This window comes from Chrysemys picta, chromosome 17, assembly GCF_011386835.1.
Source record: "Chrysemys picta bellii isolate R12L10 chromosome 17, ASM1138683v2, whole genome shotgun sequence".
Lineage (NCBI taxonomy): Eukaryota > Metazoa > Chordata > Testudines > Emydidae > Chrysemys > Chrysemys picta.
This window is the reverse complement of record NC_088807.1, coordinates 5,994,973-6,022,472: the sequence shown is the minus strand read 5'-3', so window position 1 is coordinate 6,022,472 and position 27,500 is coordinate 5,994,973. Positions and strand designations below refer to the sequence as shown.

At 61.9% G+C, this 27,500-nt stretch overlaps 3 protein-coding genes across 4 annotated transcripts in view; all 3 read left to right on the top strand.

The window, feature by feature from the left end:
• MYPOP (Myb related transcription factor, partner of profilin) overlaps positions 1-3,760 on the top strand; it is a 4,268-nt gene extending 508 nt beyond the window's left edge. The window contains exons 1-2 of the mRNA XM_042846903.2: positions 1-302; positions 1,408-3,760. The exon at positions 1-302 is cut by the window's left edge and continues 508 nt beyond it. Of these exons, the coding sequence (XP_042702837.2) occupies positions 1-302; positions 1,408-2,087 (982 nt within the window). The 3' untranslated portion in view covers positions 2,088-3,760. The remainder of the gene's footprint in view (positions 303-1,407) is intronic.
• Positions 3,761-5,773: 2,013 nt separating this feature from the next.
• IRF2BP1 (interferon regulatory factor 2 binding protein 1) lies at positions 5,774-10,765 on the top strand. Its single transcript, XM_005314210.5, has one exon. It carries the CDS (start codon positions 5,949-5,951, stop codon positions 7,752-7,754), a length of 1,806 nt encoding a protein of 601 aa, XP_005314267.2. The 5' UTR covers positions 5,774-5,948; the 3' UTR covers positions 7,755-10,765.
• Positions 10,766-16,183: 5,418 nt separating this feature from the next.
• Positions 16,184-27,500, top strand: part of FOXA3 (forkhead box A3) — a 29,443-nt gene continuing 18,126 nt past the window's right edge. Inside the window, exon 1 of one of the 2 annotated variants that reach the window (XM_065570907.1) lies at positions 16,184-16,850. Coding sequence is in view for 1 of the 2 variants with exons in the window: in XM_005314208.4 (XP_005314265.1) it covers positions 16,736-16,807 (72 nt within the window). In the remaining variant the exon portion in view is untranslated. The remainder of the gene's footprint in view (positions 16,851-27,500) is intronic. The other variant, XM_005314208.4, reaches the window with a different exon arrangement.

Here is a 27,500-nt window from a genome sequence, read left to right as displayed (position 1 = left end):
GGTGGCCGAGCGCCGGCGCGTCTGGGAGGGCATCGCCGCCAAGATCAACGCCATCACCAGCTGGAAGCGGACGGGCCAGGAGGTGCAGAAGCGCTGGAATGACTTCAAGAGACGCACCAAGGAGAAGCTGGCGCGGGTGCCCCACTCCACCCAGGGCGCCGGGGGAACGGCTGCCAGCGAGGAGACCTTCTCGGCGGAGGAGGAAACCATCTTCGCCATCCTGGGGCCCGGCGTGGTGATGGGGCCCGGTGGGGCCGAGCAGCACCCCACAGCCTTCGCCCACAGATACCACCACGGCTCTGGTGAGTGCCCACCCCGGGACGGGACCGTGCCACCCATCGGTGGGCAGAACCAACTCCCCCAGCTGGGTACACTGCTACCACCAGAGCTAGGGGGGCTTGGTAACACTCCCCCATGAACCAGACAGTAATTGTGGGATTGGAGGGGGCATCAGGAGCTGTGTTGTCTCACACGGGGCTGCCAAGCTAAGCACCGTGGGGTACAGTCAGAGCTGAGATGAGAGAGCTTGTCTGGTGCCAAGGGAAATCCAGGTACTGTGGGGTGGGAGCTCAGTAGGGGGCACTCTCACCTCACAGTCAGTGCTGACCCCAATGTCTCAGTGCGGCACTAGGGGGCGCTGTGCTGCAGGGAGCGTGGCAGGGGCTCAGCAGGGGGCGCTCTCCCCTGGCAGTCAGTGCTGACCCCAGTGGGGCAGTAGGGGGCGCTGTGCTGCAGGGAGAGGGGTCGGGGGCTCTGTCCCATGGCAGCCAGCACCAGCCCCCCTGTGGTGTGAGGGGGTGCAGTGGGGCCCAGCAGGGCTGCACACACAGTCATTCACAGCGCCCCCTAGCACGACACTGGGGCATGACAGAAACCTCGACTGACCCACTTGGCTGGTTGCTTCCCCCTGACTCCGCATGGGTGAGTCGAGCTTGGAGGGACTCACGCCATCTCTTGGGGGGACGGGTCCTTCGGGGCACAACTCGTTAATTAGTACTGACCATGCCACCAACCTGCCCTGCTCCTCACAGCTCCACTGCCGGGTGGTGCCCACTCTGGGATCAGAACCCAGGAGTCCTGGGCCCAGGCCATGGGGGAAGGGGGGTGCAGGGCATGGGAGGTGGGGGCAGTCAGCTCTGCTGAGGTGGCCCTGGTGACAGAACCCCGTCCCCTCTGGGAGCCAAGCCGGATGGGCGACCTGGAGGCAACTTCAGGAGGGCTAACCCCTGGGAGATGGGCGGGAGGGGGTGGTTCCGCACCCCATGGGGGGAATAGACCGGAGGGGACAGTCTCGCCCACCACAGCTGGGAAACAGATCCTACCCTGGGGGGGGGGGAACACTCTTTGGGGAGTGACCTGCCTTGTGCCCACAGCCCCCAGCCGACACTCTCTCTTCTCTCTCTGCAGAGACGCTGGCCGGGGGCAAGGTCTCCTCCAGCCCCGAGCCCTCGGTCCAGCCCCCGTGCTGCGCCTTGGACGGGGTCCTGCTGCGGCCCAAGGAGCGCGACTCGCCGGCGCCCCCCTCGGCCGAGCCCTCTCTGCAAATCGTGCGGTTGGCACCCTCGCCGGCCAGGCTGGGCCGCCGGCCCCACCCGGGACACTCGCCCACAGAGCAGCCATGCAGGGAGCGGCTCCCGGGCTCCCCGCCACCCCGCCGCCGGCGCCCGCGCCCTGAGCCACCCCCGGAGCCCTCGCTGGATCTCCTGGCTGCCCAACGGGAGACGGCCGAGGCCATCCGCGACCTGACCTACACCGTGCACCACAGCCTGGACCGTCTCACCAACGTGGTAGCCGCCCTCCTGCCCCTCCTCCCGGCCCAGGGACCCGGCCTGGGCGCCCCCCGGGGGGGCCTCTTCCACCAGCAAGCGCCCGTCGGCTCCCCACTGCCAGCACCCCCCGCCAAGAGCCCACTCCCCGCCGAGACCTTCGCCGCCAAGGTGGAAACGTCCCCTGAGCCGGCGGAGAATGCGGGACAATCCCAAGGGGTCCTCCCCGCCGAGGCCCACCCTTGCCGCAGCTCCCCGCCACTGAAGCGAAGGAAGGGGATCCCCACTCGGAAGCGTAGGGGGCGCTGGAAGAATCTGTGACTCCCCAGAGCCTGGGGCTCCCCCACAGTGGATCCTGCCCCCCAAAGTAGGTGGGTGCAGGGCACCCGCCACGGGACAGCGAGAGTTCGGTCACTCGAAGGGAAGTTCTCCTGAAGCCCCCCCCCATCCGATTGTCCCACACACCCCACGGCGCAGGGGACGCCCCATCTACTCCAACAGGGAGCGAGTCCCCCTCCGCCCCCGGGCTTTGCTACGATGAGCCAAGTGGTCAGCAAAACCCTGGCAAAAGGGGTGAATGTATGTGCAGCTGGAAATCGGAGACTGCCACATCCTCTGCCCCAGCTCTGCCGGTGCCTCCCACTCCCAACCCACAGGCCTCCGGGTTCCCCCCAGCTCTGCCAGTGCCCCTCACTCCCGACCCGCAGCCCCCTGCCAGCCTAGCCCTGGCCCCCCCCCCAGCTCTACTGGTGCCCCCCACTCCCAACCCACAGGCCTCTGGGTTCCCCCCAGCTCTGCCGGTGCCCCTCACTCCCGACCCGCAGCCCCCTGCCAGCCCAGCCCTGCCCCCCCCAGCTCTGCCGGTGCCCCTCACTCCCGACCCGCAGCCCCCTGCCAGCCCAGCCCTGCCCCCCCCCAGCTCTGCCGGTGCCCCTCACTCCCGACCCGCAGCCCCCTGCCAGCCCAGGCCTGGGCTCCCCCATCCCCCCAGCTCTGCCGGTGCCCCTCACTCCCGACCCGCAGCCCCCTGCCAGCCCAGCCCTGCCCCCCCCCCCCAGCTCTGCCGGTGCCCCTCACTCCCGACCCGCAGCCCCCTGCCAGCCCAGCCCTGCCCCCCCGCCCCAGCTCTGCCGGTGCCCCTCACTCCCAACCCACAGGCCTCTGGGTTCCCCCCAGCTCTGCCGGTGCCCCTCACTCCCGACCCGCAGCCCCCTGCCAGCCCAGCCCTGCCCCCCCCCCCAGCTCTGCCGGTGCCCCTCACTCCCGACCCACAGTCCATCTGCTACTCCTGTAACTGGCCAATGCCACTAAATTGTGTCCGGGCATGGCCAGGTTTATAAAATGGATAAACACTGTCCGGGAGTCAGGTGAGATCCCCAACCCCCCAGGCCAGGACTGAGCCCCAGGGCTGCCCAGGGCAGGGAGGGGCGATTGTTGCCTCCCTCCGGGGTCCCCCTTCATTCCCCCCCCCCCAGATTTGTGTGTCTGTCTTGGTGATGCCCTGGAGGGCTCCGACAACATAACCCTCCCCCCCTCCATGCCCTAAGGTCGGGATCTGTGTCCAGGCTTCATATCCCAGGTCTGGGTTCAGATCCAGCGTCCAGCCCAAGATTTGGGGTCCCTCTTGGGGGGCCCACAGTCCCCCCCCCCAAGCGACAGACCACGGCGGGGTGGGGGCTTTTATTCCTCTGCTACCGAGGCGGCGGAGAGCAAAGAGTTAATGGTCCCAAGTGTGTGTGTTTGTGGGGTGTGTGTGTGATTTCAGCACACATGACCGGACGGGGCGGGTGTCAAATCTAGCCCCTCCTTCCTGCGTCACATCCCCTTAAGGTCACCCCGGGGAGGGGGGGGGGCAGTGGCAGACACCCCAGGGCCCCTGCCTGGGAAGGCGCCGCTCGGGGCTGGGGGTGCCCGTTCGCAGCTCTTGGTCCAGACCCCCCCGGGCTGCAAATATCACCCCCCCCGGACACGCAATAAACTATTTTCATACTGAACCCTGCGACCTGTGGGGCGTCTTCGCGGGGGGCACTGCTGGGGGGGCTATTGGTATATTCCCGCAGGTACCCACTGATCTCTCCAGGCAGCCGCCCCCCACCTCTCCCTCCCTCTCCCCCACACCCCTCCATCCATCCCTCCCCCACCTCTCCCTCACACGCCCTTCTCTCCATCTATCCTTACAACACACCTCCATCCATCCCTCTCTCCATCCCCGCACCCTTCCCTCCATCCCTCCCCTACACCCCTCAATCCATCCCTCTCCCCTTTCTCGCACCCCTCCCTCCCCCCACTCCTCTATCCATCCATCCCTACTCCCCCCACACCCCTCTCTTCATCCCCGCACCCTTCCATCCATCCCTCCCCTACAGCCCTCTCTCCATCTATCCCTACAACACCCCTCCATCCAACCCTCTCTCTCTCCATCCCCCCACCTTTTCCTACATCCCTTCTCCACACCCCTCCATTCATCCCTCCCCTACACCCCTCAATCCATCCCTCTCTCCCTTCCCGCACCCCTCCCTCCCCCCACTTCTCTATCCATCCATTCCTACTCCCCCCACACCCCTCTCTTCATCTATCCCTCTCTCCATCCCCCCATATCCCTCAATCCATCCCTCTCTCCCTTCCCCCACCCCTCTATCCATCCCTCCCTTCTCCCTCCACCCATCCCCCCCAAACACCCCTCTAACCATTCCTCCATCCCTCACCTCTTTGTCCATCTATCCCCACACTCCCCCTTCCAGCCCCGCCACCCCCTTTCTGTACCCCTCTCTCCACTGCCCCACACACATGCCTCTCTCCCAGCCCCAGCACGCCCCTCACCGGGGTATCTGGGCTCCAGCCCCTCCCAGGGACGGGGGCTGCGGTTGCAGCGGGCGGGCCGGTCCCCCCTTGGGGGCCAGCCGGGGGGGGGGGGGGTCACACGCGGATGGTTCCCCAGGCTGGGCGCCGCGCAGCGCGGCTGGGAGCGCGGCCAGCTGGGGGCCGCGGGGCATTCTGGGAATCGTAGTCCCTCTCCCACCCCACCCCGCGGCAGGATCGAGCTATTAACCCTTCCGGGGCTGGAGCCCCGCCGGCCTCCCCAGCCAAGGCGAGAGGGGGTGGGGGCCGCACCCCGCCGGGGCCAAACCCGTCGTGAAGGGGGGATGGGCGGGAGGGAAGGTGGAAAGAAAGATGGATGAGTGTGAAAGGAAGGACGGACGGACGGACGGACAGCGCCTGGGGCAGGAGTGACTCTGAGCCCCCCAGGCACAGATGAGGGAGGTTCTGTGTGTTTGGTGCCACGCGGTTCGCTGGGTCCCACCCCAGAGGTGGCTGCATTCAGGCCTCTATCCCGCCCCGCCCCCGCTCCTTGGAAGGCGCCCGTCGGACACCCCCCATCCCTCTCTCCCGCCCATTTACTGCATGGCCCCCGCCCTGCCCCCTGCTGGGGCAAACCCAGGGGGCAGGCAGGGGGACTCCGTAGGGGGCGCTCTCCCCATCCAGAGCCCCCGGGGGGTAGCTCTAGCCCCTCAGCTGAGGCAGGGGTCGGGGGGTCAAACCAGGATTGGAGCGGGAAGCCCGTGGGTCGCTGCTATCACTATGAGATCTGGTGGGGTCAGCCTCAGTGCGATGCGGGAGGGGGGCTGGGAGCCAGGATGCCTGGGTTCTGTTTCTGGTTGAGGGTGAGGAGTGGGGTCTAGTGGTTGGGAGGGGCAGGGCTGGGAGCCAGGACTCCTGGGTTGTATGCCTGACTTTGGGAGGGGAATGGGATCTAGGCTGACTCACTGGGTGACCCTGGACAAATCCCTTTGCTGCGACGGGCCTCAGTTTCCCCCCTTAGTATAACAAGCCCGGGAGGGGGAAACGGCCCCAAAACATTCATTAACAATATCCTTAGCCACCCTGGATGGCCCGTACTCCCGCAGGCGGCGGGAGGGGTCCGGCCAAGGGGGGAGGGGAGGACGGGTCCCAACCAGGCCGGTGCCCCTTTAAGACGGCCCCGGCGGACGGGACTACATGTCCCAGCAGGCGCCGCGGCGGAGTTATGTAAGTTTCTCCATGAACAGGGCAGCAGCCGCAGCGGGCGGCGGAGCGGCGGGGGAGCGCGGATCGGGCCGCTCCTAGGCTGCGCGGGGCCCTGCGCGGGGCGCGCAAGTGAGCCGGGCGCGCAAGGCGGCGCCGGGGCTGGGGGAAGGCGGCGCCATGGCCGCGGTGCAGGCGTCCCGCCGGCAGTGGTGTTACTTGTGCGACCTGCCCAAGATGCCGTGGGCCATGATCTGGGATTTCAGCGAGGCCGTGTGCCGGGGCTGCGTGAACTTCGAAGGGGCCGATCGCATCGAGTTCCTCATCGAGACGGCGCGGCAGTTGAAACGCAGCCACGCCATGCAGGACGCCCGCTCGCCGGGGCCCCAGGCCGTCAAGCATGCCAAGGACGGAGGGCCCCTGGACCGGGCCGGGCTGGAGCGCTACGAGCGGGCCCGGGGGCCTGGCGACTACACCCTCAGCCCCCGGTTGCCCAACGGCCTGCCCCGGGCGGAGGACGGGGGACCCGAAGGCAGCCGGCAGAGCCCCACTGCCCGGCGGGCATTGATGGGCCCCGTGCCACCCAGCCTGGGACTGATGGGGGCGCCGCAGGGCTTGCTGGCTGCCGTGTCGGGGCTGGGGCCCCGGGGGCCCGGCCTGGGCTTGGCGGCTGCCTCGCCCCTCTTGGGGGAGCTGGGCAAGGCGCGGGGCCCCTACGGCGGCGAGTACGAGAAGGAGAAGCAGCGCAACGCGGAGTGCCTGGCCGAGCTGAGCGAGGCCTTGCGGGGCCGGGCGGAGGAGTGGCACGGCAAGCCCAAGGCCGTGCGGGAGCAGCTGCTGGCCCTCTCAGCCTGCGCCCCCTTCAACGTGCGCTTCAAGAAGGACCACGCGCTGGTGGGGCGCATCTTCGCCTTCGACGCCGCCCCCCGGCCCGGCTACGAGTTCGAGCTGAAGCTCTTTGTCGAGTACCCGTGTGGCTCGGGCAGCGTCTACGCCGGCGTCCTCGCCTTGGCCAAGCAGATGTTCCACGACTGCCTCAAGGACCCCGGCAAGGTGATCTCCTCCGGCTACAAGTACCTGGAATACGAGAAGCGGCACGGCACCGGGGACTGGCGCCTGCTGGGGGAGCTCTTCACTGAGGGCGTCCGGTTCTTCCGGGACCCCCCGGTCCCCGAGGCCCTACCCCAGCAGTTCCTAGACAGCAGCTGCGCCATGCTGCCCAGCGCCCTGGTGCGGGCCATGCCGCCCCGGGCCGTCATGCGGCGCCGCAAGGCCTCCCCGGAGCCGGAGGGCGAGGGGGGTGCGGCGGGCAAGCTGACGGGCGAGGAGCAGCAACAGAGGCAGACCTGGCTTCCCCAAGGGTCGGCCGGGATCTACTCGCCGGGCATGGCCCACCTTGCCGTGCCCGCCGGCCAGGCCCCGGGGCCCGAGGGCGCCCTGCGCAATGACCCCTCGCCCATCACCGCGCTGAAGAACGTCGCCGACGCCCTGGGGGCCGGGCAGTCGCCCAAGGATGCCAACCCCGTCCACTCCACCACGGCCCGGCAAAACAGCGCCAGCCCTGCCTCGCCCGCCGCTTCGTCCCAGCACCGGCTCGTCCCGCGCAACAGCGAGCCCGGGCAGGCATCTTCCTCGTCGTCCTCTTCCTCCGGGGCCCACTCAGCCGGCGGCACCGACTCAGCCGGCGCCCAGAGCACCCCCGACTCCTCGGGCGGCCCCAGCAGTGCCCCCCTGTGCTGCACCATCTGTCACGAGCGGCTGGAAGACACCCACTTTGTGCAGTGCCCCTCGGTGCCCAGCCACAAGTTCTGCTTCCCTTGCTCCCGCGATTTCATCAAAGCCCAGGGGGCGGCCGGCGAGGTCTATTGCCCCAGCGGGGAGAAGTGCCCCCTGGCCGGCTCCAACGTGCCCTGGGCCTTTATGCAGGGAGAAATCGCCACCATCTTGGCCGGAGACGTCAGAGTCAAAAAGGAGCGGGATCCGTGAACCGAGAGGGGGATCGTGGGGGTGTCCTGTCACCCCCCCCTGCCTGTGATCTGGGGGTCCCCCGGCAGCATGAGGCCTCCGGAGTAACTGGCGCTACAATTAACTTATTGCCCTTTTTAACCTTTCCCAGTCTGGGGCCCTGTATATAATCTATTTTTTAATATTTCCATAGCAATCTTATATATGAGGTCATATCTACATAACCAACTGGGGGGTATCACGTGTGTGCTGGGGGGAGATGGGAGGGTTTGCTGCATAGCAGCATAAGGGGAAGACGGGTGGGAGTGGTAAGGGACGGAGCGAGGCCCAGACCCTCTTTTGGGGCCACCCTGGAGATGGAATCTCTCTGTTCCGCCCCAGAGGGGACGCAACTGGGGCAGGGATTCCCTGCCTGTCTAACGTGGCTCAGGCCTGGCAAGGCGTCACCCCTGGGGTGAGGGTGCCGTGTGTCAATCTCCGGGGCCTACTGGGGCTGCGGCTCCTGTCAGGTGAGGGAAGTGACTGAGAACCTGCAAACTCGCTCCATGCAAATTCGGGAGAGAGGGATGTGAGCTTTGCCTGTTATGGTCCTGGGTCTGGATCAGAGTGGCACCCCCTAGAGGGGAAGGGCCCCAAATCCCATCCCCTGCGTGCTCTGCCAGGGAGGCAGTCTGGCCCTTGGGGCCAGGCTCTGGGCACCTTGTTTAGCAGCTCAGTTCCTGGCATTCTGGGTTCCAAAGTTTGGGGAACTCTTCTCCCCCCCCCTCCCCGGCCCTCTTATGGGCCCAGCTGGGGAACCCACAAGGGAGCCCCCCTCCCCTGGGAGAGCAGCACAAGGACCCTCGGAGTAGAAAGCCAGAGGGGAAGGGTGACCAGCTGTGCTTCCTTGGCACCTAGCCACCCAGCTGTGCCAGTCTACTCACTCCCGACCTGCAGCTGTGCCGGTGCCCCTCAGTGCTGACCCGCAGCCTCCTGCTCCCCCCCGTCTAGCCCAACCCTGTTACCCCCCACCCCAGCTCTGCCGCTGCCCCTCACTCCCAACCCACAGCCCCTGCCAGCCCAGCCTGGGCTCCCCCGCAGCTGTGCCGGTGCCCCTCAGTGCTGACCCGCAGCCCCCTGCTAGCCCAGCCCTGGGCTCCCCCCAGCTCTGCCGGTGCCCCTCACTCCCAACCTGCAGCCCCTGCTAGCCCAGCCCTGCCCCCCCCAGCTCTGCCGGTGCCCCTAACTCCCAACCCGCAGCCCCCTGCTAGCCCAGCCCTGGGCTCCCCACTGCCAGCTCTGCCGGTGCCCCTAACTTCCAACCCGCAGCCCCCTGCTAGCCCAGCCTGGGCTCCCCCCAGCTCTGCTGGTGCCCCTCAGTGCTGACCCGCAGCCCCCTGCTTCCCCCCTTCTAGCCCAGCCCTGTTTTTCCCCCCCCCCCCCCAGCTCTGCCGGTGCCCCTCACTCCCGACCCACAGCCCCCTGCTGATGCCCCTCGCGCCCCACTGGGAGCCACGAACAGAGGTTGCTTGGCTGCATGGTGTGGCTGGGGGAGTGAACGAGACTCACCAGACTAATGTCACGTGGGCTCTCAGTAGCGTGCACAGTTACAGCTGAGCCCGCAGCGAGAACTAGCTCCTATCCCCCCCCCCCCCCTTCAGATGCCAGTGCACAACCAGTCCCCACTAATCCTTTCGAGCGGGGGGCAGGCTGGGAGTCAGGACTCCTGGGTTCAAAAAGCTGGGAAGACACTGCTCTGCAGAGATTTGGGGTTCCTGTTGTTTGAACAGGGGAACCCCAGCTTCCGTGGCCAGAGGAGCTGCATTGAGAGGAGATGGGGTTGATTTATAGTAGGGCCTACCTTTATTGTTGTTGCTGATTGTAGGATCCAGGCTGTTTGTGGGGAGGGGGCTGGCAGCCAGGACTCCTGGGTTCTCTCCCCAGCTTGGGGAGGGGAGTGGGGTCTAGTGGTTAGAGCAGCGGGACTGGGAGCCAGGACACCGGGGTACTATCCAAGGCTTTGCTACGAGTTTGCCGTGCAGCTGTGGCCTAGACACGTCACCGGTCCGTGCCTCAGTTTCCTTCTGTAAAGTGGGGAGGCTGGCCCTGTAACTGCTCAGCCAGCCTAGGGCTGGGCTGTTGCCCTTTCGTCAGTGCTCCTCTTTCAGAGCCCCCCCAGGAACAACCCAGGAGCACCCCGAATCCCCATGACAACAAAGACCTTTGTGCAATCCCACAGTAACAAACCGGCGTCCCGTGTTTCCAAGGCCAAAAGTCATAAGCAGTGGGGGAAAAGGAAGAGGAGCAGTTCTGTGGGTGACCCCGCCCTGCCCTGTCCAGCCAGCTGCCCCTTTAAGGGATTCTCGCTGATTTCCACACACCCCCCCCCCAGCCACTGGATTTCCATCACAGGCAAGGAGCTTTCCTTGGTGGGCAGTGGAGTGACCTGAGACAGGCTGGACACCCCAGGGAGCTGGGAATAAGGGGGTGGGAGAGAAAAGTGCCTAGACCCTGGTTTCCATGGGGGACCCCCCACGGACCCCGTGCTCCCTGGGGCAGGGGAATTTTCATACCAAAATGCTGAGCAGACGCACACGGAAACGGGGCCACGGCCGGGGGACTGTGTGTTGGGGGCACCCCGTGGTGTGGATGGGCCAAAGGTAGAAAGGGTCCGGGAGGGGGAATAGATTTCCCCCTGTTTTAACTGCTCCCCTGTCACGCCTGGAGTGGGGGCCCTGTGGATCTGTCCCCACCTGGCTTGGGGGCCCCATGGAGCTGTGCCTTGGCTGGGAGGTTATTTGGGAAGAGATTCTTGGGGGGGGGGTGCCACTGGGTCTCCCCGCCATGCCTGGACCCAGCAGGGTGGGCCAGGGAGGTTCCCATGGGCGCAATGGGGGAGCAGGTGGGTGGGGGGTGTGTAGGACACAGGGGTGTCTGGTGGGGGGACACTCCCAGCTTTGGGCACCTCAGGGGGGGGGAAAGGAGGGATCAAATCAGTTTGTGATTCTCTTTGTTTTTTGTCAATAAACTGATTCTTCTGTTTGTTTTTGTTTAAAGAGCAGGTTGGCTGGTTCTTGGGGGGGGTAGCAGAAGGGGGGGCTTTCCTGGGGGGGAGGAGGATTGGGGGGGTTGCCAGGGCAGTAACAGGATTGGGGGGGTTGCCAGGGCAGTAACAGGATCGGGGGGGGGGGGGGGATGAAGAAGAAGCTGGGAACACCCCTACCTTGTGCCTGGGATATGTTCAGTTTGAAGGAGCTAAGTGGGCGGGGGGGGGGGGGGTGTTGATGTTTGCATGGGAGTCTTTCGAGGGGGAAATTCCAGGTGCTGCAGGGAGCAGCGTGGGGCTCAGCAGGGGGCGCTCTCCCTTGGCTGTCAGTGCCTGCCCCAATCCCCTGGTGCAGCACCAGAGGGCGCCGTGCTGCAGGGAGCGGGGTAGACTCAAGGGTTAGTGCACAGGGCTGGGAGTCAGGACTCCTGGGTTCTGTTCCCGACTCCGCCACTGACCTGCTCTGAGCTGGGCGAGTCCCTTCTGCCCTCTGGGTCTCGTGGGCCCATCTGCCCTGGGGGCTGTTCTGAGCGTGGAGATCCTAGAATCCCAGAGCAACTTTGGCCCCTCCCCATACTGGGAAGCGCATGGAGCCTGCCCCCCATCTACCCCAATCCCTCTTGGGCCCAGGGCTAGGAAATCTGGTAATGTTGGGTGCCAGCGGGACAGCCCTGTGGCCCGACACCCCCCTGGGTTCCCACTCACCGCCCCTGCTCAGGAGGGACCCCCGAGGCCAAAAGGGGGGCTCGGGCCCTGTGGCCTGTTCAGAGTTTGGGTGGTGGAGGGGGCTCTGGGCTGAGCCTGTGGCAGGGGGTTTGGGGTGCGGACTCTGGGAGGGAGTTTGGATAAAAGTGGGGGCTGGGGCAGGGGGTTGGGGTGCAGGAGAGGCTGAGGGGTGCAGGCTCTGGCCCGGCGGCACTCTTCTCAGGCGGTTCCCGGAAGTGGCCGGCATGTCCCCCAGCAGCTCCCAGACTCAGGGGTGGACAGGGGGCTCTGCGCACTGCCCTGCCTGCAGGCACTGCCCCTGCAGCTCCTACTGGCCATCGTTCCCTGTTCCCGGCCAATGGGAGCTGCGGAGTCGGCGCTCGGGGTAGGGGCAGCGGGCGCTGTGGAGAATCCCTGGCCGTGCCTCCTAGGAGCTGGTGCCGGACATTCCGGCCGCTTTTGGGAGCCACGCGAGGGCAGGAAGGGAGCCTGTTTTAGCCCTAACAATGAGGAGTTCTTGTGGCACCTTAGAGACTAACAAGTTTATTTGGACATAAGCTTTCATGGGCTAGAACCCACTTCATCAGATGCACGGAGTGGAAAATACAGCAGGCAGGTATAAATACACAGCACAAGAAAAGATGGGAGTTGCCTTACCGAGTGGGGGGTCAGTGCTAACAAGGCCAATCCAATCAGGCCCATTACCAACAGTTGACAAGAAGGGGTGAGTATCAACAGAGGGAAAATTACTTTTTGTAGTGACCCAGCCACTCCCAGTCTTTATTCAGACCTAATTTGCTGGTGTCCAGTTTGCAAATTAATTCCAGTTCTGCAGTTTCATGTTGGAGTCTGTTTTTGAATTTTTGTTGTTGAAGAATGGCCACTTTTAGGTCTGTTATTGAGTGACCAGGGAGGTTGAAGTGTCTCCGACTGGTTTTTGAATGTTACAATTCTTGATGTCTGATTTGTGTCCATTTATTCTTTTGTGTAGAGACATTGGTTTGGCCAATGTACATGGCAGAGGGGCATTGCTGGCACATGATGGCATATATCACATTGGTAGATGTGCAGGTGAACGAGCCCCTGATGGTGTGGCTGATGTGATTAGGTCCTATGATGGTGTCCCCTGAATAGATATGCGGACAGAGTTGGCATCGGGCTTTGTTGCAAGAATTGGTTCCTGGGTTAGTATTTTTGTTGTGTGGTGTGTAGTTGCTGGTGAATATTTGCTTCAGGTTGTGGGGACTGTCTGTAAGTGAGGACTGGCCTGTCTCCCAAGGTCTGTGAAAATGAGGGCTCGTCCCTCAGGATAGGATGTAGGTCCTTGATGATGCACTGGAGAGGTTTTAGTTGGGGGCTGAAGGTGACGGCTAGTGGCGTTCTGTTACTTTCTTTGTTGGGCCTGTCCTGTAGAAGGTGACTTCTTAGTCCTCCTGCGCCACCAGATTTTTAGTGGCCTAAAATCTCCCGACTTGGCTTCAGTAGCTTCCAGGAGATCGAGCCCGATTACGGGAGACTCCCAGCCAACCGGAAGGGTTGTCAACCCTAGCTCTGAGCTTCACTGCCAGGGAGTCCCACGGCCCTTCGAGCCCGGCTGGCATGGGGCTGTGGGCCTGGCACCGGCCCGGCGCTGTCACAGATGTCCCAGGGCTGCAGTCGCAGGGGCCCGGAGGGCAGGACTGTTTAGGGTGGGGCTGTGTTTGCCGCTGGCCATCTCCCCCTGTCCGCGGGGCGAGAAATAGACTCCCCGCCCTCCGCCGCTCCCCTCGTGTGGCAGCCGGGGCTGGCCCCAGTGCGGCGCTGGTGGTGCCAGCTCCCCCAGTGCCCTGGGTCGTGCCCCAGCCAGGGCTGCCCGGTGCCCCGTAGTGCCGGCCGTGCCGCAGCGGGGCGGGGCCCGTGGCTCGCCCAGCGCCAGGCAGGTACTGTGCGATAAGCCCCAGGAACTGGTGATAAAGGTGACCGCGCCCTCCTGCCCAGCTGTGCTATTCCCCCTCCCCAGCACGTCCGCCCAGCCCGGCTGGGGGGGGTGAGTCAGAGATGGCCAGAGTCGGGTCCCCCTCCCGTCCCCTGCTCCGCCCCCCCTCCTCCCTGCCAGGTTGGCGCGATCCTGCGTGCGTTCCCCCTCCACCCTGAATGCCCCTGCCCCAGTGCTGGGTCCGGACAGAAACCTCCCTAATCCACTCCCCTGGGTCTGAGACACCGCCCGCCCCGTTCACTGACCCTGCCCCACAGCCAGAGTAACGTCTGCAGGGGGCTCTGAGATCCACAGGGGAAAATTCCCTACCCAGCTCTCCCCCCATCTCCTCCCCTGCCCCTCTGGGGTTAACCCCCCCGCCCTCCCCTCCCGCCCCGCATGATGGGCCAGTCTGGGGTTAACCCCCACTCCCCCCCACCCCACGTGAGGGGTCAGTCTCAATCTGAGCCACTTTTCCCCATGGCAGCTTCTCTCTCCCCCCCCCCCCCCCGCCCCCAGCTCTGGTCCCTCCTGTGATCTGCTAGGCAGGGGCAGGGGCTGTTGGGTGAGGCCCCTGATTTCTCCCAGCCACTCCAGGAGGGGGCTGGGTTTCCCAGGGATGGGGTGAAGTCCCCTGGCCCCTCTCCCTCAGGAGGGTGCTGTGCTACAGGCACCCACACGCCTGGCACCTCAGCGCCCTCCCCTGCCAAGCCAGAGGGGGCCTGGATGGACACCCCCCCCCCCCCCGCCCTCATCTGCACCAGCGGGACGGGGGGAACAATGGGGGTGATGTGGGGGACTCTGAGCTGTGGGAGGGGGATGGAGGGGCCCTGAGCCGTGAGAGGGAACATGTGTGTGTGGGAGTCACAACAGTGCAGGAGGGCGGAAAGGTGGGGCGGGGGTCAGGACTATGCAGGGGGGGCTCTATGCCCCCAAACCCGTGTCCCCCCCCCAGTATCTGTCAGCCCCCCGCCCCCCCGTCAGACGTCCCCCTGACTCCAGGCTAGGCCCTGCTCTGCTCCTGCATCCGCTACCCATCTCCAGCTAGGGCCCACAGCAGCCCGTCTGTGCCCCTTGGCGGGAGGTCAGGAGCACCCGGGGCAGCCCTCTGCCTGCACAGGGGCTGCAGAGCACTGCGGGCACAGAGCCCAGCTGCGCTGGCGGATGCCATCCGACCCCTTCTCTGCTCCAGCAACGTGGCAAACGGGAGCTGCCCGCGCCCAGCCTGCACCCAGCCACGGGGCCTTCTGTGCCCACACCTGCCACCCCAGCCTGCAAAGCGGGCCCGCCCCTTGACACAAAGCTGCCCGGTTCTCGGAGCCCGTCCTCCCCGGCTCGCCGGAGGTTCATGGCCCGAAGGGGCCGTTAGATCGTCTAGCTCCCGCTTCGCTACGCCCCAAGCCAGCGAATGGGCCCCTGTACGGAGCCCAACCACTTGCGGGTGACTCCGGCGTCTCTTCCCAAACAACTCCAGATGGAGACTCCACCGCTCCCTGTGCGGCTGGCTAGCCTTGGCCCCCCTCCCCCCCGTGCTGACCCACTGCCAGGGGCCAGCGCCAGCTCAGAGGGCAGAGTTCAGGCTCCGCTGTGGGGGTGGCGAGTACCTGGTTTGCGAGGTTCATGTTTATCTGCTCTCCACCTTGTGGAAGGACACAAGACACCATTGAGCAAACTGATCAGCGTTGTGGGGCATGTGATAGATAGATAGATTAGATAGAGGGGGTGTATGGGGGTAGATAGATAAAGGGGGTGTATGGGGATAGATTAATCGATAGAGGGGGTGTATGGCGATGGATAGATAGATAGATAGATAGAGGGGTTGTATGGGGATAGATAGATGGGGTGTAGGGGGATAGATAGATAGATGGGGTGTAGGGGGATAGATAGAGGGGGTGTATGGGGATAGATAGATTAGATAGAGGGGTTGTATGGGGATAGATAGAGGGGGTGTAGGGGGATAGATAGATAGATGGGGTGTAGGGGGATAGATAGAGGGGGTGTATGGGGATAGATAGATTAGATAGAGGGGTTGTATGGGGATAGAGGGGGTGTACGGGGATAGATAGATGGGGTGTAGGGGATAGATTAGATAGAGGGGTTGTATGGGGATAGATAGATTAGCTTAGAGGGGCATGTATGGAGATGCACAGATCTATCTATCTATATCTAACCAAACGCCCCCATCCACCTCCATCAATCTAATCCGTGGTCCATGGCCCACCTGGGGATTCACAGACTGGGGGTAAGATTTCCACAGGGTTCCGTGCCTCCATTCAAAACTTTTGGGGAGCCCATGGGATAGCTCAGTGGTTTGAGCATTGGCCGGCTAAACCCAGGGTTGTGAGTTCAATCCTTGAGGGGGCCATTTAGGGATCTGGGGCAAAAATCTGTCTGGGGATTGGTCCTGCTTTAAGCAGGGGGTTGGACCAGATGATCTCCTGAGGTCCCTTCCAACCCTGAGATTTGATGTGAAAGAAGGTTAAACCCGGCCCCCTGATCTAATCGACTCTATCCCCATGTGTGTCTATCTGCCTTGTCCCCCTCCCGGCTCGACCCAGCACTGGCTGTCAGGTTACCCCCCCTCCCCCCCCAGGCTCAGCTCTGGAGGCCTTGTGTCCCAGCAGGGCCTGCTGTGTGTGGACAGAGTTGGGCTCTTGCCGCGGCCTGGTATTTCCGTCTGTTCTGGCCCCTGCCTCCCAGCGCTGTGTCCCTCGGCTGCCACCAGGGGGCAGAATGGACCTGGCTCCCACCCGGCTCTGGCCAGCAGTGAACTATTTAAATTGGGAACTAGAGGCTGGGAGGTGGGATCAGAACTGGCCCTATAAAGCCCTTGTGCAGCGACCGGGACCCAGCTGGGAGCCCAGGGTAAGGGGAGAACGCGTCGCTGTCCTGGGATCCACGCCGCCACGGGGGACAGTGCCACGCGGGGAGGGGGCTCCGGCCGGGAGAGGTCACGGACCGGATCCAGGGCTGTGGTGCCCAGAACCTGGCGCAATATTGACCGTCCCTTCGCCATGGACAGCTGCTGAGCGTGGGTTTTCTTCCGGGCCCCGACGCCATCCCAGATACGAGGCCCCCCTCGTTTTTTCCCATCGACGCACAGCTGCGTATCTTCCCACCTGGAAGCCAGGCAAACTCCATCCTCTGTGCTCCAGGTCGGGGCTGGCGTGTCCCGCTCCCGCCTTTCGGGGCCGGCTCTGAGAAGGGAGGCAGCGAGGGAACGTGGAAGACAGGGCAGGGCAGCGCCCGGCCGGCCGAAGTTGGATTGGGTTTACCGGAGACCAGCTGAGAGTCGGTTCCTTTCGCCCGGGGCTTGGAATGCTGGGATCCGTCAAAATGGAATCGCACGACATCTCCGAGTGGAACGCGTATTACAGCGAACCCACGGAGGTACGTCCAGCGGGGCACGTTTGAACACAGTTCTAGCTGTCAGGTTAGAGGACGTGGCTTTCTAAAGTTTGGGAGGAGGGGGAGGAAATTGACATTACAAAAAAAAATTTCTACCTGGAATGAGAAGGACAGGGGGCGGAAAAATCACATTGGTTTCCAGTGCCCCCCTTAAAGTGATTTGTTCTGGGGGAGTGCAGGTTGCATCTGGAGCTGCTGTGATGCAACTGGTTCTGGGGCGTGTGCGGCGTAGCAAAGAACACCCCAGGACGTTTCTGCAGCTCAGGGCTTTTCCAGTCTCCTTTCCGACGAAGCGTTGTTATCACACAGCAAGGTGTTGGGGCCTGTTCTGCCCGCTGGCGGCTTCAGATATTAAACTCCCCGGGGCCGTGGGGGTGTGAAACGTGCAGAGGGGATCCCCTGGGATAAAGGGCAGGTTGCTCCTGGGCTCGGATTCGGGGGGGGAACACGGAGATCTGAGGGAGGGGCTGTATGTGTGTACCTGGTGGGGATCCCCCTTCTTCACAGGAGCGACACCCCCCGCCCATGCGGTCCCCTGGCACGAGCAGCGTGGTGGGTTTTGCTGTTCCGGGAAATCCTCTTTCAGAACAGGGAGGAGAATGCAAAGCGGAGTGGGAAAGGGAGACAGAGCCAGGGAGAAGCGGGTAGGGCTGAAGGCAGGCAGAAGGGGCAGGAAGGGAGGGCCGTTCTCTCCACCTCATCTCATGGCCCCTTCAGGCCCCCTCCAGCCCTGGCATGGCACGCCCCGAACTATCACAAATGCCCAGTCCCTCAAACCCCCAGACTGGCTGAGAAACCCTGAGATTTTACAAAGCAGCCAGCACCGCCTTTTTGCCACCTGGTCTGGGCGCCTTTTCCTCCACAGCCACGAAGGCAGGATGTGGATTCGATTCCCCTGTGATCACAGGACTCCAGGAGCCAGGGCTGCCCGCAAAGCACCCAGATAGTGTGACACCCACCAGAACTGGGCCTCTGTCCAGCCCCACTGCTCTAAAGGGCCCGATTCTGCTCCCTGCTGGGAGCCCCGAGCAGTGCCTGGCAGAGCGGGGCTGACCCCCGGGGAAGGAGAGCAGAACTGGGCCAGGCAGCACGGGTCAGGATTGGGCCCAAATCACTAGGGGTCGTCCCCCTGCACCTGATCTAAAACCCCTGGCAGCCAACGGGCCAGATCTTCCTCTCGCTCGAGTTTTATTCCGCACACTTCCTGATCCACCCCAGGTGTGAGCGGGGGGAGAGGTGCCCCAATGGCGGGGCTCCCACTGCACCGGGCCAACTGCCCGCTCCACATGAGCGCGGACGGACCCTGCTTGGGTCCCGCTGGTGTGAACACGAGCGCCGGTGTCGGGGAGCCACACTGGATTGAGACCGCCGGAGCGGAGCTCAGAACCGGGCGGCAGGGGGCTGTAAACAGGCTTTGGAACAAAGCAGAATAGTGCCCCCCCCAGCACACACAGCCCCCAGCCGGGACCTACGGGATGAGATAGATAGAGTCAGTTGGAGTTATGTAAATGTTAAAACCCTTGGGTTTTAACACAGTAACAGCAATGAATCTAAGAATCAATTAATCTCAGTAATTACTAATGAACAGAGTTAATCTAATTCACTACAGAGCCAGGCTGGGCCCCTGTCCAGAGGGTCCCATTGCCAAAGAGCCCTGCCCCACATGGAAACCGCAACCCACGCGCATACTGGTCGGCCGGGGGCGGATGGTAGGACAGGTCTCTCCTGGTCCCTATCCCAGACTGCGCGGTGTAGCTTGGGTCCTGCGGGCTCCCCTCACCGTGGTATCTTGGCCCTCCCTGCACCAGGCTCCCGTTCCCACTCCTCCACACAGGCCTGGTGCGGCTGCTGGCACCTGCTAGCGGGCGCTTGCTCTGCCGAGCTCTCGGGGGTTCCCCCTGATTTACACGAGGGGAGCACGGCTCGCCGTGCTGGGCGCTGTAGTGACGGGTGGCGCACAAGGACAGCCACGTGGCTGGATCGCGGGGGCTGGTTGCGATGGTTGCGTCTGGGGCTCCCAGCCGGTTCTGGGGGTCACACTCAGGCTGTTTTCCTGCCGTGCGTCCCATGACTCAGCTGCCCCCCCTCCCGGGCGCAGAACCCGCCCCAGCCGGCCCAGTCTGGGCTGCCGGGCACCCACGGCAGTGGCTGGGGGCCACTCCCGGCAGGGCCAGCCCCTTCCCGTGGTGACGCCACACAGGAGGAGCTGGCTGTTCCCGGGGATCGGGGCCAGGTGCTCCCTTGGCAAACACGCCGGGTGGGAGGGGTCCGTGCAGCAGGGAGAACAAACACGGGGCAGGTGACGGGGGGGAGCTGCCACCCAGCAGCCACATCAGAGGCTGGAGCGAGAGGGAGCCCAGCCCACAGCCTGCCATGGAGATAAAGGGCCAGACCTCTATCTGGTGTAAAGCAGGAGGGACTCCATTGGAATCTGTGGGGCCAGATCCCAAGGCAGCAGTAACTCCTCAGAGGCTAATAGTTTTCTGCTGTTTTACATCAGCATAAATCACCCAAACGCTTTCCGTTCCGAGGCGGGCGTCCCCACAACTGGCTTCGTTTACTGCCTTTGCTACTGTCTTGCTGGGCAAGTCACTTCCCCTCTCTATGTCTCAGTTTATCCTCCTCTCCTAAACTGTGCCCTGATCTTTGGGGCAGAGACTGTTTCTCACTATATGTGTGTGCAGCGCCCGGCGCGACGGGGCCCTGATCTTGGTCACTATGTGTCTGGGCAGGGCCTGGCGCGACGGGGCCCTGATCTCGGTCACTGTGTGTCTGGGCAGCACCCGGCGCGACGGGGCCCTGATCTCGGTCACTGTGTGTCTGGGCAGCACCCGGCGCGACGGGGACCTGATCTTGGTCACTGTGTCTGGGCAGCGCCCGGCGCGACGGGGCCCTGATCTCGGTCATTGTGTGTCTGGGCAGTGCCCGGTGCGATGGGGCCCTGATCTCGGTCACCGTGTGTCTGTACGGTGCCCGGCGCGACGGGGCCCTCATCTCGGTCACTGTGTGTCTGGGCAGCGCCCGGCGCGATGGGGCCCTGATCTCGGTCACTGTGTGTCTGGGCAGCACCCGGTGTGACGGGGCCCTGATCTCGGTCATTGTGTGTCTGGGCAGTGCCCGGTGCGACGGGGCCCTGATCTCAGTCACTGTGTGTCTGGGCAGCACCCGGTGCGATGGGGCCCTGTTCTCGGTCATTGTGTGTCTGGGCAGCGCTCGACCGAGATCAGGGCCCCGTCGCGCCGGGTGCTGCACAGACACACAGTGACCGAGATCAGGGTCCCGTCGAGCCGGGCGCTGCCCAGACACACAATGACCGAGATTAGGGCCCCGTCACATCAGGCGCTGCACAGAAATTGAATGAGAGACAGCCCCGACCTCGAAGAGCTCTCAGTCTAAACAACAAGACAAAATTATTCTCTCTATTTTAAAGATGGGGAAACTGAGGCAGAGAGGGGCAGGGACTTGCCCCTGGGGGGCTGTGACAGAGCTAGGGATACAACTGAGATCCGTTGGATCCTTACCCAGAACCCAGCCTTCCACTCTAGCTAATGGCTGCTTTTATCTATGGTATGAAACATTTGAAATGTAATGGGAAAACAGAGCGGGGGGCTGAAAATCCTGCCGGGATTTTCTTTCCCTGGTTTCCCATCAGCTGCATGGAAAAATACAACATGTCTTCTTCATTCCCAGCAAGGAATTCAGGCCAGGGTGGGAGTCAGCCCGTGGCAGCGGGTTCAGAACAAGACCCAGGCCCCACTTCTATAGATTCATAGACTCCAAGGCCAGAAGGGACCTGCGTGAGCATCTAGTCTGGCCCCCTGGATAACACAATCTGTAGAACTTCTCCCAGATAATTCCTAGGGCAGAGCTTTCAGGCAAACATCTCAGCTTGATTTAACCATTGTCGGTGATGGAGAATCCCCTACAACCGTCGGGAAATGGCTAATTCCCTTCACTGTGAAAAACGTCCACCTTATTTCCAGGTGGAATTCGTCTAGCTTCAGCCACCAGCCACTGCGTCTTGTTAGACCTTAGTCTGCTAGCTTGGGAGGGGGCCATGACGTTCACCATACCTGTAAGCTGTGATTGGTTCCCTAAACCAGCTCCGTCAGCTCCCTGGTTGCCTACCGAGATTCCAAATGTGAATAGGCACGTCCGGGTGCGTTTGCACCAGGAGCGGTGCCGCTTTCCCTTTCTGCCAGCCTGCTGCCGGGCTACAAGGCTCGCAGGCGAGTGATCAGATGAAGAGGTACCGTCAACATTTTTAGCCGAACTGGTTGCTGTGAGTTCCCCTTCCCCGCTCCAGTGCTTAGCACGTCTGCCCTAAAAAACGATTCAGGATCTGTAATGGAATAATTATGAGATGCGCCATGAAATGAAATTGCATAGTGGGGCAAATTATTTATTAATTATTATTAAGTAAGCAGTAGCCATTTCCTTGGGCTTAGAGGTCAACCTGTGGAACTCCTTGCTAGAGGATGTTGTGAAGGCCAAGACTATAACAGGGTTCAAAAAAGAACTAGATAAATTCATGGAGGATAGGTCCGTCAATGGCTATTAGCCAGGATGGGCAGGGATGGTGTCCCTAGCCTCTGTTTGCCAGAAGCTGGGAATGGGTGACAGGGGATGGATCACTGATGATTGCCTGTTCTGTTCATGCCCTCTGGGGCACCTGGCATTGGCCACTGTCAGAAGACAAGATACTGGGCTAGATGGACCTTTGGTCTGACCCAATATGGCCGTTCTTATGTTCTTATGTCACTGGACTCAAAATGAGGGTATTGCCTTAGTGCAGTTTGGTTTTTTCTACTCTGTACTCCAGTCCTGGAACAGAGGTGGTGACAAACAGCACACCAGCAAGTCCCCCTTTCAGAACCAGCATCAGAGCCTGGTTCCCTGTAACCAGCAGTGCCCCAAGAATTGCCTCCGCTTGTCCCCGTTAAGACAGATCCTCGCTGTTTGCAACAGCACCTCCCGGGAACGAACCAGCACAAACAGTGTAACAAGGAGGCAGCATCTCTGCAAAGACCGGGCGCTGCAGAAAAAGAACTTGTGTGGCCGGGTGGAACAGCGCCATCTAGTGACTTCTGCTGTAACATTATCATCACAGGTGCACTGTGGATCCCGTTCCAACGGCAGGGCGCCCACAGGGGCGAAGGGGGCAGCGCTTGTTGCAGAGCGTTTGCGTGAGTCATGCCTCACACGCGTTTGACTTGTTGGTTTCCTGCCCTGCGGACGAGCACAAATTGTTTCCGTTCCATGGATAGATTTTGGGGGCGGATTCTCCTCTCCGGCTGGAGTAATTTCACCCAAGCCAGTGGAGTTTCCGTGTCCTACAACTGGTGTCCAGAGGAGATCCGGGCTCCTCTTTTGGGGGTGGGGTGTTACAATGAAGAATTTCCCAGGTGGCAGTTGCAACTAACCAGTAATGACCCTCGAGGGGGCGGCTTTTGGAGCAGTTGATGGTCTGGTCTTTGATTTTCTGGTGGTTAGAACATAAATAATGGGGGGCGGGGGTAGGACGCCTGGGTTCTATTCCCTGCTCTAGGACGCGGTGAGTGGTCTGGTGGTTAAAGCGGTAGGACTGGGAGGCAGGACTCCTGGGTTCTATTGCTAGCTGGGAAAGCGGAGGGTGGTGACAGCAGGGTCAAGCGGGGTTCTGGTCTCGGCTCTGCTTGCAGCGTGAGGTGGGGCGAGTCGCTCGCCCCTCTCTGTAAACTGGGCAGTTGTGAGATGACCGCATGCTGAGGTGCTCTGAGATCCCCGGGGGCCAGGAACTGCTGTCTTTGCTTTGGATGCGTCTGTGCGAGCGTCCAGAGCTGTATTCCGACCACCAGCCAATGGCACTGGAAGGTGGCCCCAACCGGCTACACGATGGGAAAAGCTGTTGGAAACAAAACTCCAACGTCCAGACTGGGTGCGCACAGGCCTGCCTGCTTTGCAGACCCTGATCGCCTGCAGCTTTCTGTCCGTTACACGGTGCTTAATTTGCGAGCTACGCCTTCTATATAACGGTGACCCCACTTGAGTGAAGGGAACTGGGTTTCTAGCATCTAAACCCAACTGCGCAGGCTGGGGGGGAGGCCGGTTTCTTCTGTATTTATTGCTAAACCCTTTCAGGGTTAACAACAGAAACTAGGAGCTGAAACATCTGGGATCCATAGCTGGGGCCAACCTGCAGAGCTGCATTGGCACTAATGGGGGCAGATCCCAGCTGGTGTCAATGGGCCGTAGCTCCACTGGAGTCAATGGGCCAGATCCCAGCTGGTGTCAATGGGCCGTAGCTCCATTGGAGTCAATGGGCCAGATCCCAGCTGGGGTCAATGGGCGTCGCTCCTTTGGAGTCAATGGGCCAGATCCCAGCTGGGGTCAATGGGCCGTAGCTCCATTGGAGTCAATGGGCCAGATCCCAGCTGGTGTCAATGGGCCTTAGCTCCATTGGAGTCAATGGGCCAGATCCCAGCTGGTCTCAATGGGCCGTAGCTCCATTGGAGTCAATGGCCCAGATCCCAGCTGGTCTCAATGGGCCGTAGCTCCATTGGAGTCAATGGCCCAGATCCCAGCTGGTGTCAATGGGCCGTCGCTCCATTGGAGTCAGTGGCCCAGATCCCAGCTGGTGTCAATGGGCCGTAGCTCCACTGGAGTCAATGGGCCAGATCCCAGCTGGGGTCAATGGGCATCGCTCCATTGGAGTCAATGGGCCAGATCCCAGCTGGGGTCAATGGGCGTCGCTCCATTGGAGTCAACGGGCCAGATCCCAGCTGGTGTCAATGGGCCGTAGCTCCACTGGAGTCAATGGGCCAGCTCCCAGCTGGGGTCAATGGGCCGTAGCTCCATTGGAGTCAATGGGCCAGATCCCAGCTGGGGTCAATGGGCGTCGCTCCTTTGGAGTCAATGGGGCCAGATCCCCAGCTGGGGTCAATGGGCATCGCTCCATTGGAGTCAATGGGCCAGATCCTCAGCTGGGGTAAATGAACTCACTGACGCCAAAGAAGCAATACTGATTTACATCAGCAGATCTGACCCTGATGTGCAGGGAGGGGAATACCTTTTCCAGCAGGGCAGCATTTGTTCCTAGAAAAAGCTTTTTGGCTGAAGAGTCAAGTTGGGGAGCAAAAGGCAGCTCGTGGGGAGCCCAGGGAGGGGGATGTCAGGCCCTCAAAATCACAAGATTGGCTTAGTGAGGGAGGTTTCAAACCCAATCGCTCCCAGGGCTCCTTTCGTTTCCCATCTGGCTTCGGAGCCCTTGGGAGTCACCTTTACAAGCGTTTCTTAGAAACCAGCACGGCCAGACTTCGACTTAAAACTCAAAGGAAAGTGGGGATTCTCGCTGATTCACATGACTCCGGGAGCTGGGGCTTTAAGGAACACACCAGCTGTCGCAAGGAGATCATGAGGGCTGGCATGGCTGTATGGCAGCCCAGGGGACAAGAGATCTGGGACAGGGATCCCATCTCCCAAATGCATTAGGTATTTCTAAGGTGGGGGTCACACCCACACACCCTTTAATAAACCAGGGTCATTCTCACACCCACATGGACACACACCCACACTTTGAAGCAAGGCCATTCACACACACACTCAAGCACACATCACACCCCACCCCCAGCACTGCCAACTGTTCCACTTTTATTGTGCGTCTCAGACTAGCCTACAGTTTTCTCAAAGCTCCACCTCCAGGAGTCACGGGAACACACTGGAAACGTAGCTGGCCTTTCTTTTCTAACAAAGCGAGTTTCTCACCCTGTGGCTGTGGAGAAAAGCTTGGCACCTGGACCCATGGTCAAAGCTGAGAAACTGGAGGACCAAAAAACGGAATCCAACGTGTTGCTTTTGAAAAATCTCATGCTTTTTTGAGGCCTATTTCCTGATATTTGAACTACTTTGACTCTCCGCTCTTTGGGGCAGCCCCTAGTGCGATGGAATTCTGGTCCATGAACTCCTGGGTTCTATTTGTGGTTGAGGAAGGGGAGTCAAGTCTAGTGGTTAGCGCGAGGGGGGCTGGGAGCCAGGACACCTGGGTTCTATCCCCGGCTCTGGGAGGGGAGTGGGGTCTATTGGTTAGAGCAGAGAGGGGTACTCCGGGGTCCTATGCCTGGATTTGTCACTGAGCTGCGCTGTGACTTTGGATAGCCCCTCTCTGTGCCTCAGTTTCCCCATCTGAAAAATGCTGGCTTCCTGCGGTCATGAAGGTTCAGAGGCCTGGAGGTGGCTGGAGCTCCCAGCCCAGAAGGGGAAGCGTCTGGTCCTGACGCCTCAGTGTCCCTCTCCCAGCCCTGACAGATGAGCTTTTTCTCCCACATTCAGGAAGTCACCCTCCCCTCCACCGCCCCGCTCTCCCTCCGTCCCAGCACTGGGGCTGGAGCTGGGCCCTTCCCAGCCTGTGGCATCCGCCCCCTGTCCTGTACTCCAAGCCCTGCACAGTGACCTGATTGTCCTCCATGCCCTGGGCTCTTCAGGAGCAAAGAGGCCGGGGAATGGCCGTGTCTGGAGCAGAGGGGAGCCTCGGCCATGAAGCAAAGGCAGAGACTCAGGATGGGGCCTGGGGCCGGTTAACATGTCTGATTCCCTGCTCCGCCGGGAGGTGAGACGCTCCGACACAGGGGATCTGGACTCCAAAGGAGCCTCTGTTATGGGGTGTTTCCTTCCCCGGGTCTGGGTGGGTCCCGGGGGCAGGTTCTCTCCCTGTCCCGATGCAGAAAGGGGAAGGGGTCCCGGGAATCAGTGCTGAGATAGCTGATGGGGTTGGGGGGAAGGGGCCTGAGGGTCTTCCCAGCCCAGGGGCTCTAGGGACTGAAGCCAAATCCTCACTCAGGCAAAATCCCCAGTGGCTCTTCTAAGAGTCTGGGGTTTGCCCTAGGGACTGGATGTTTATTGTTAGGTGCATGGAGGATTGAGATCAGGGCCCCGCCGGGCGCCACCCAGACACACACTGACTGAGATCAGGGCCCCGTCAGGCCGGGCGCTGCCCAGACACACAGTGACCGAGATCAGGGCCCCTTCGGGCCGGGCGCCACCCAGACACACACTGACTGAGATCAGGGCCCCGTCAGGCCGGACACTGTCCAGACACACAGTGACCGAGATCAGGGCCCCGTCAGGCCGGGCGCTGCCCAGACACACAGTGACTGAGATCAGGGCCCCGTCGCGCCGGGCGCTGCCCAGACACACAGTGACCGAGATCAGGGCCCCGTCGCGCCGGGCGCTGCCCAGACACACAGCAACCGAGATCAGGGCCCCGTCGCGCCGGGCGCTGCCCAGACATAGCCCCTGCTTTAAAGATCCCACAGTCTAAGCAGACAAAGAAAGAAGCATTGCTTCCCATTAACACATGGTGAAACCATGGCCCCAAAGAGATTAAATGTCTTGTCCAAGGTCACACAGAGACTCTGTAGCAGAGCTGTGAACTGAGGGCTGGTCTCCCGAGTCCCAGGCCAGGCCCACACTCCCCCACCCCCAGCACCATCCTTCCTCCTCCTCTATTGCTCCTTTAGAAGAGAAGTAGGGTTTGACCCAGTGGGCATGTCCCCAGGATTGGGCCCTCAGCCGCGCAGTCACTAGGGGCTGTATTTGGCCAGCAAGCCCAGCACTGATTTGAGTGGGAATTTGGCACTGCCCTGGTATCTGAGAGGCGGCCGCAGGGGTGAAAATTAACTTGGGAGGTTTGGTGGGGGAGCAGGGGGAAGAAGCAGGAGACTCCTAACAGGTGCTGAACTGAAGGTTTGACTCCAAGCTGGGGGCTCAATCCAGTGTTGCCAGCTCTCCGGAGCCTTGGGAATTGTCGGCCTGTTTCTTAGAGCTCCAGCACCTGGAGTCCCGTGAATATGGGAGAATCTCAGTTCTGTTTTTAAAATCAATTCCACCTCTAGCCCTGGTGGGTGCGTACAACAGGGGGTTCCTGGAAGGCCCCAAATCCAGATGCCTGGCAAACAGCCACCCCAAACATATGAAGTTTTTTGGGAAAAAACACCAAATCTCATGATTTTTAAGCCAGTCTCGGGATTTTTCCGGCACTGGGGTTGGGCACGTGAGGTCTATGTCTGAGGGTATCTGGGTAACTGCATGGCGGGGGCACGGCTTTGTAATAGGCCCAGTGCCCAGCTGGGGGCGCTCTCCCCAGCGTCACAAGTTCCCATCCTACCTCTGCATTGTGAGTGTGGCTTGTGGGGGGCGGCCTGCCCAGCAGGAGGTTAAAGATTCCTCTGCCATTTAGGGGAGGGGCAGGGGGCGTACCCCAGTGTCCTGGCTGGCCTCCCTCCGGCTTGCGATAGAGCTGATGCCAATGTCCAAGGCTGCGGGTGAGGGGCGAATGGCTCTGGTGTTTGCCTTACACAATCGCCGTGTCTGCAGCCCTGTTTGGAAAGGCTTTGGGGCCGCCTGGGCCGTGAGAGACGCCACCGTCCTCTGCTGTGGCAACTGCTCCAGGCCTGGCCACACGGCTCCGCCCTGCCGCGAACACGCGTGCTTTGTGCGGCGAGCCACCTGGGCGGCACTTACCCGGCACGGCCGGGGCATGTAGCCACAGGCACCAACACAGGAGACACCGGCGCAGCAGTGGGTTTGCTGTTAGGCAAGGAGCAGCGGTGCCTGGTAAAAATAACAATAAGAATATATAAGAAGATTAGAGATTATCTGTCCATCCGCATACACCCCATCCATCTATCTATCCATCCAT

Bases quoted from the DNA above. Each gene is read 5' to 3' on its own strand.
- IRF2BP1 (XM_005314210.5), top strand. From the start codon at position 5,949: ATGGCCGCGGTGCAGGCGTCCCGCCGGCAGTGGTGTTACTTGTGCGAC.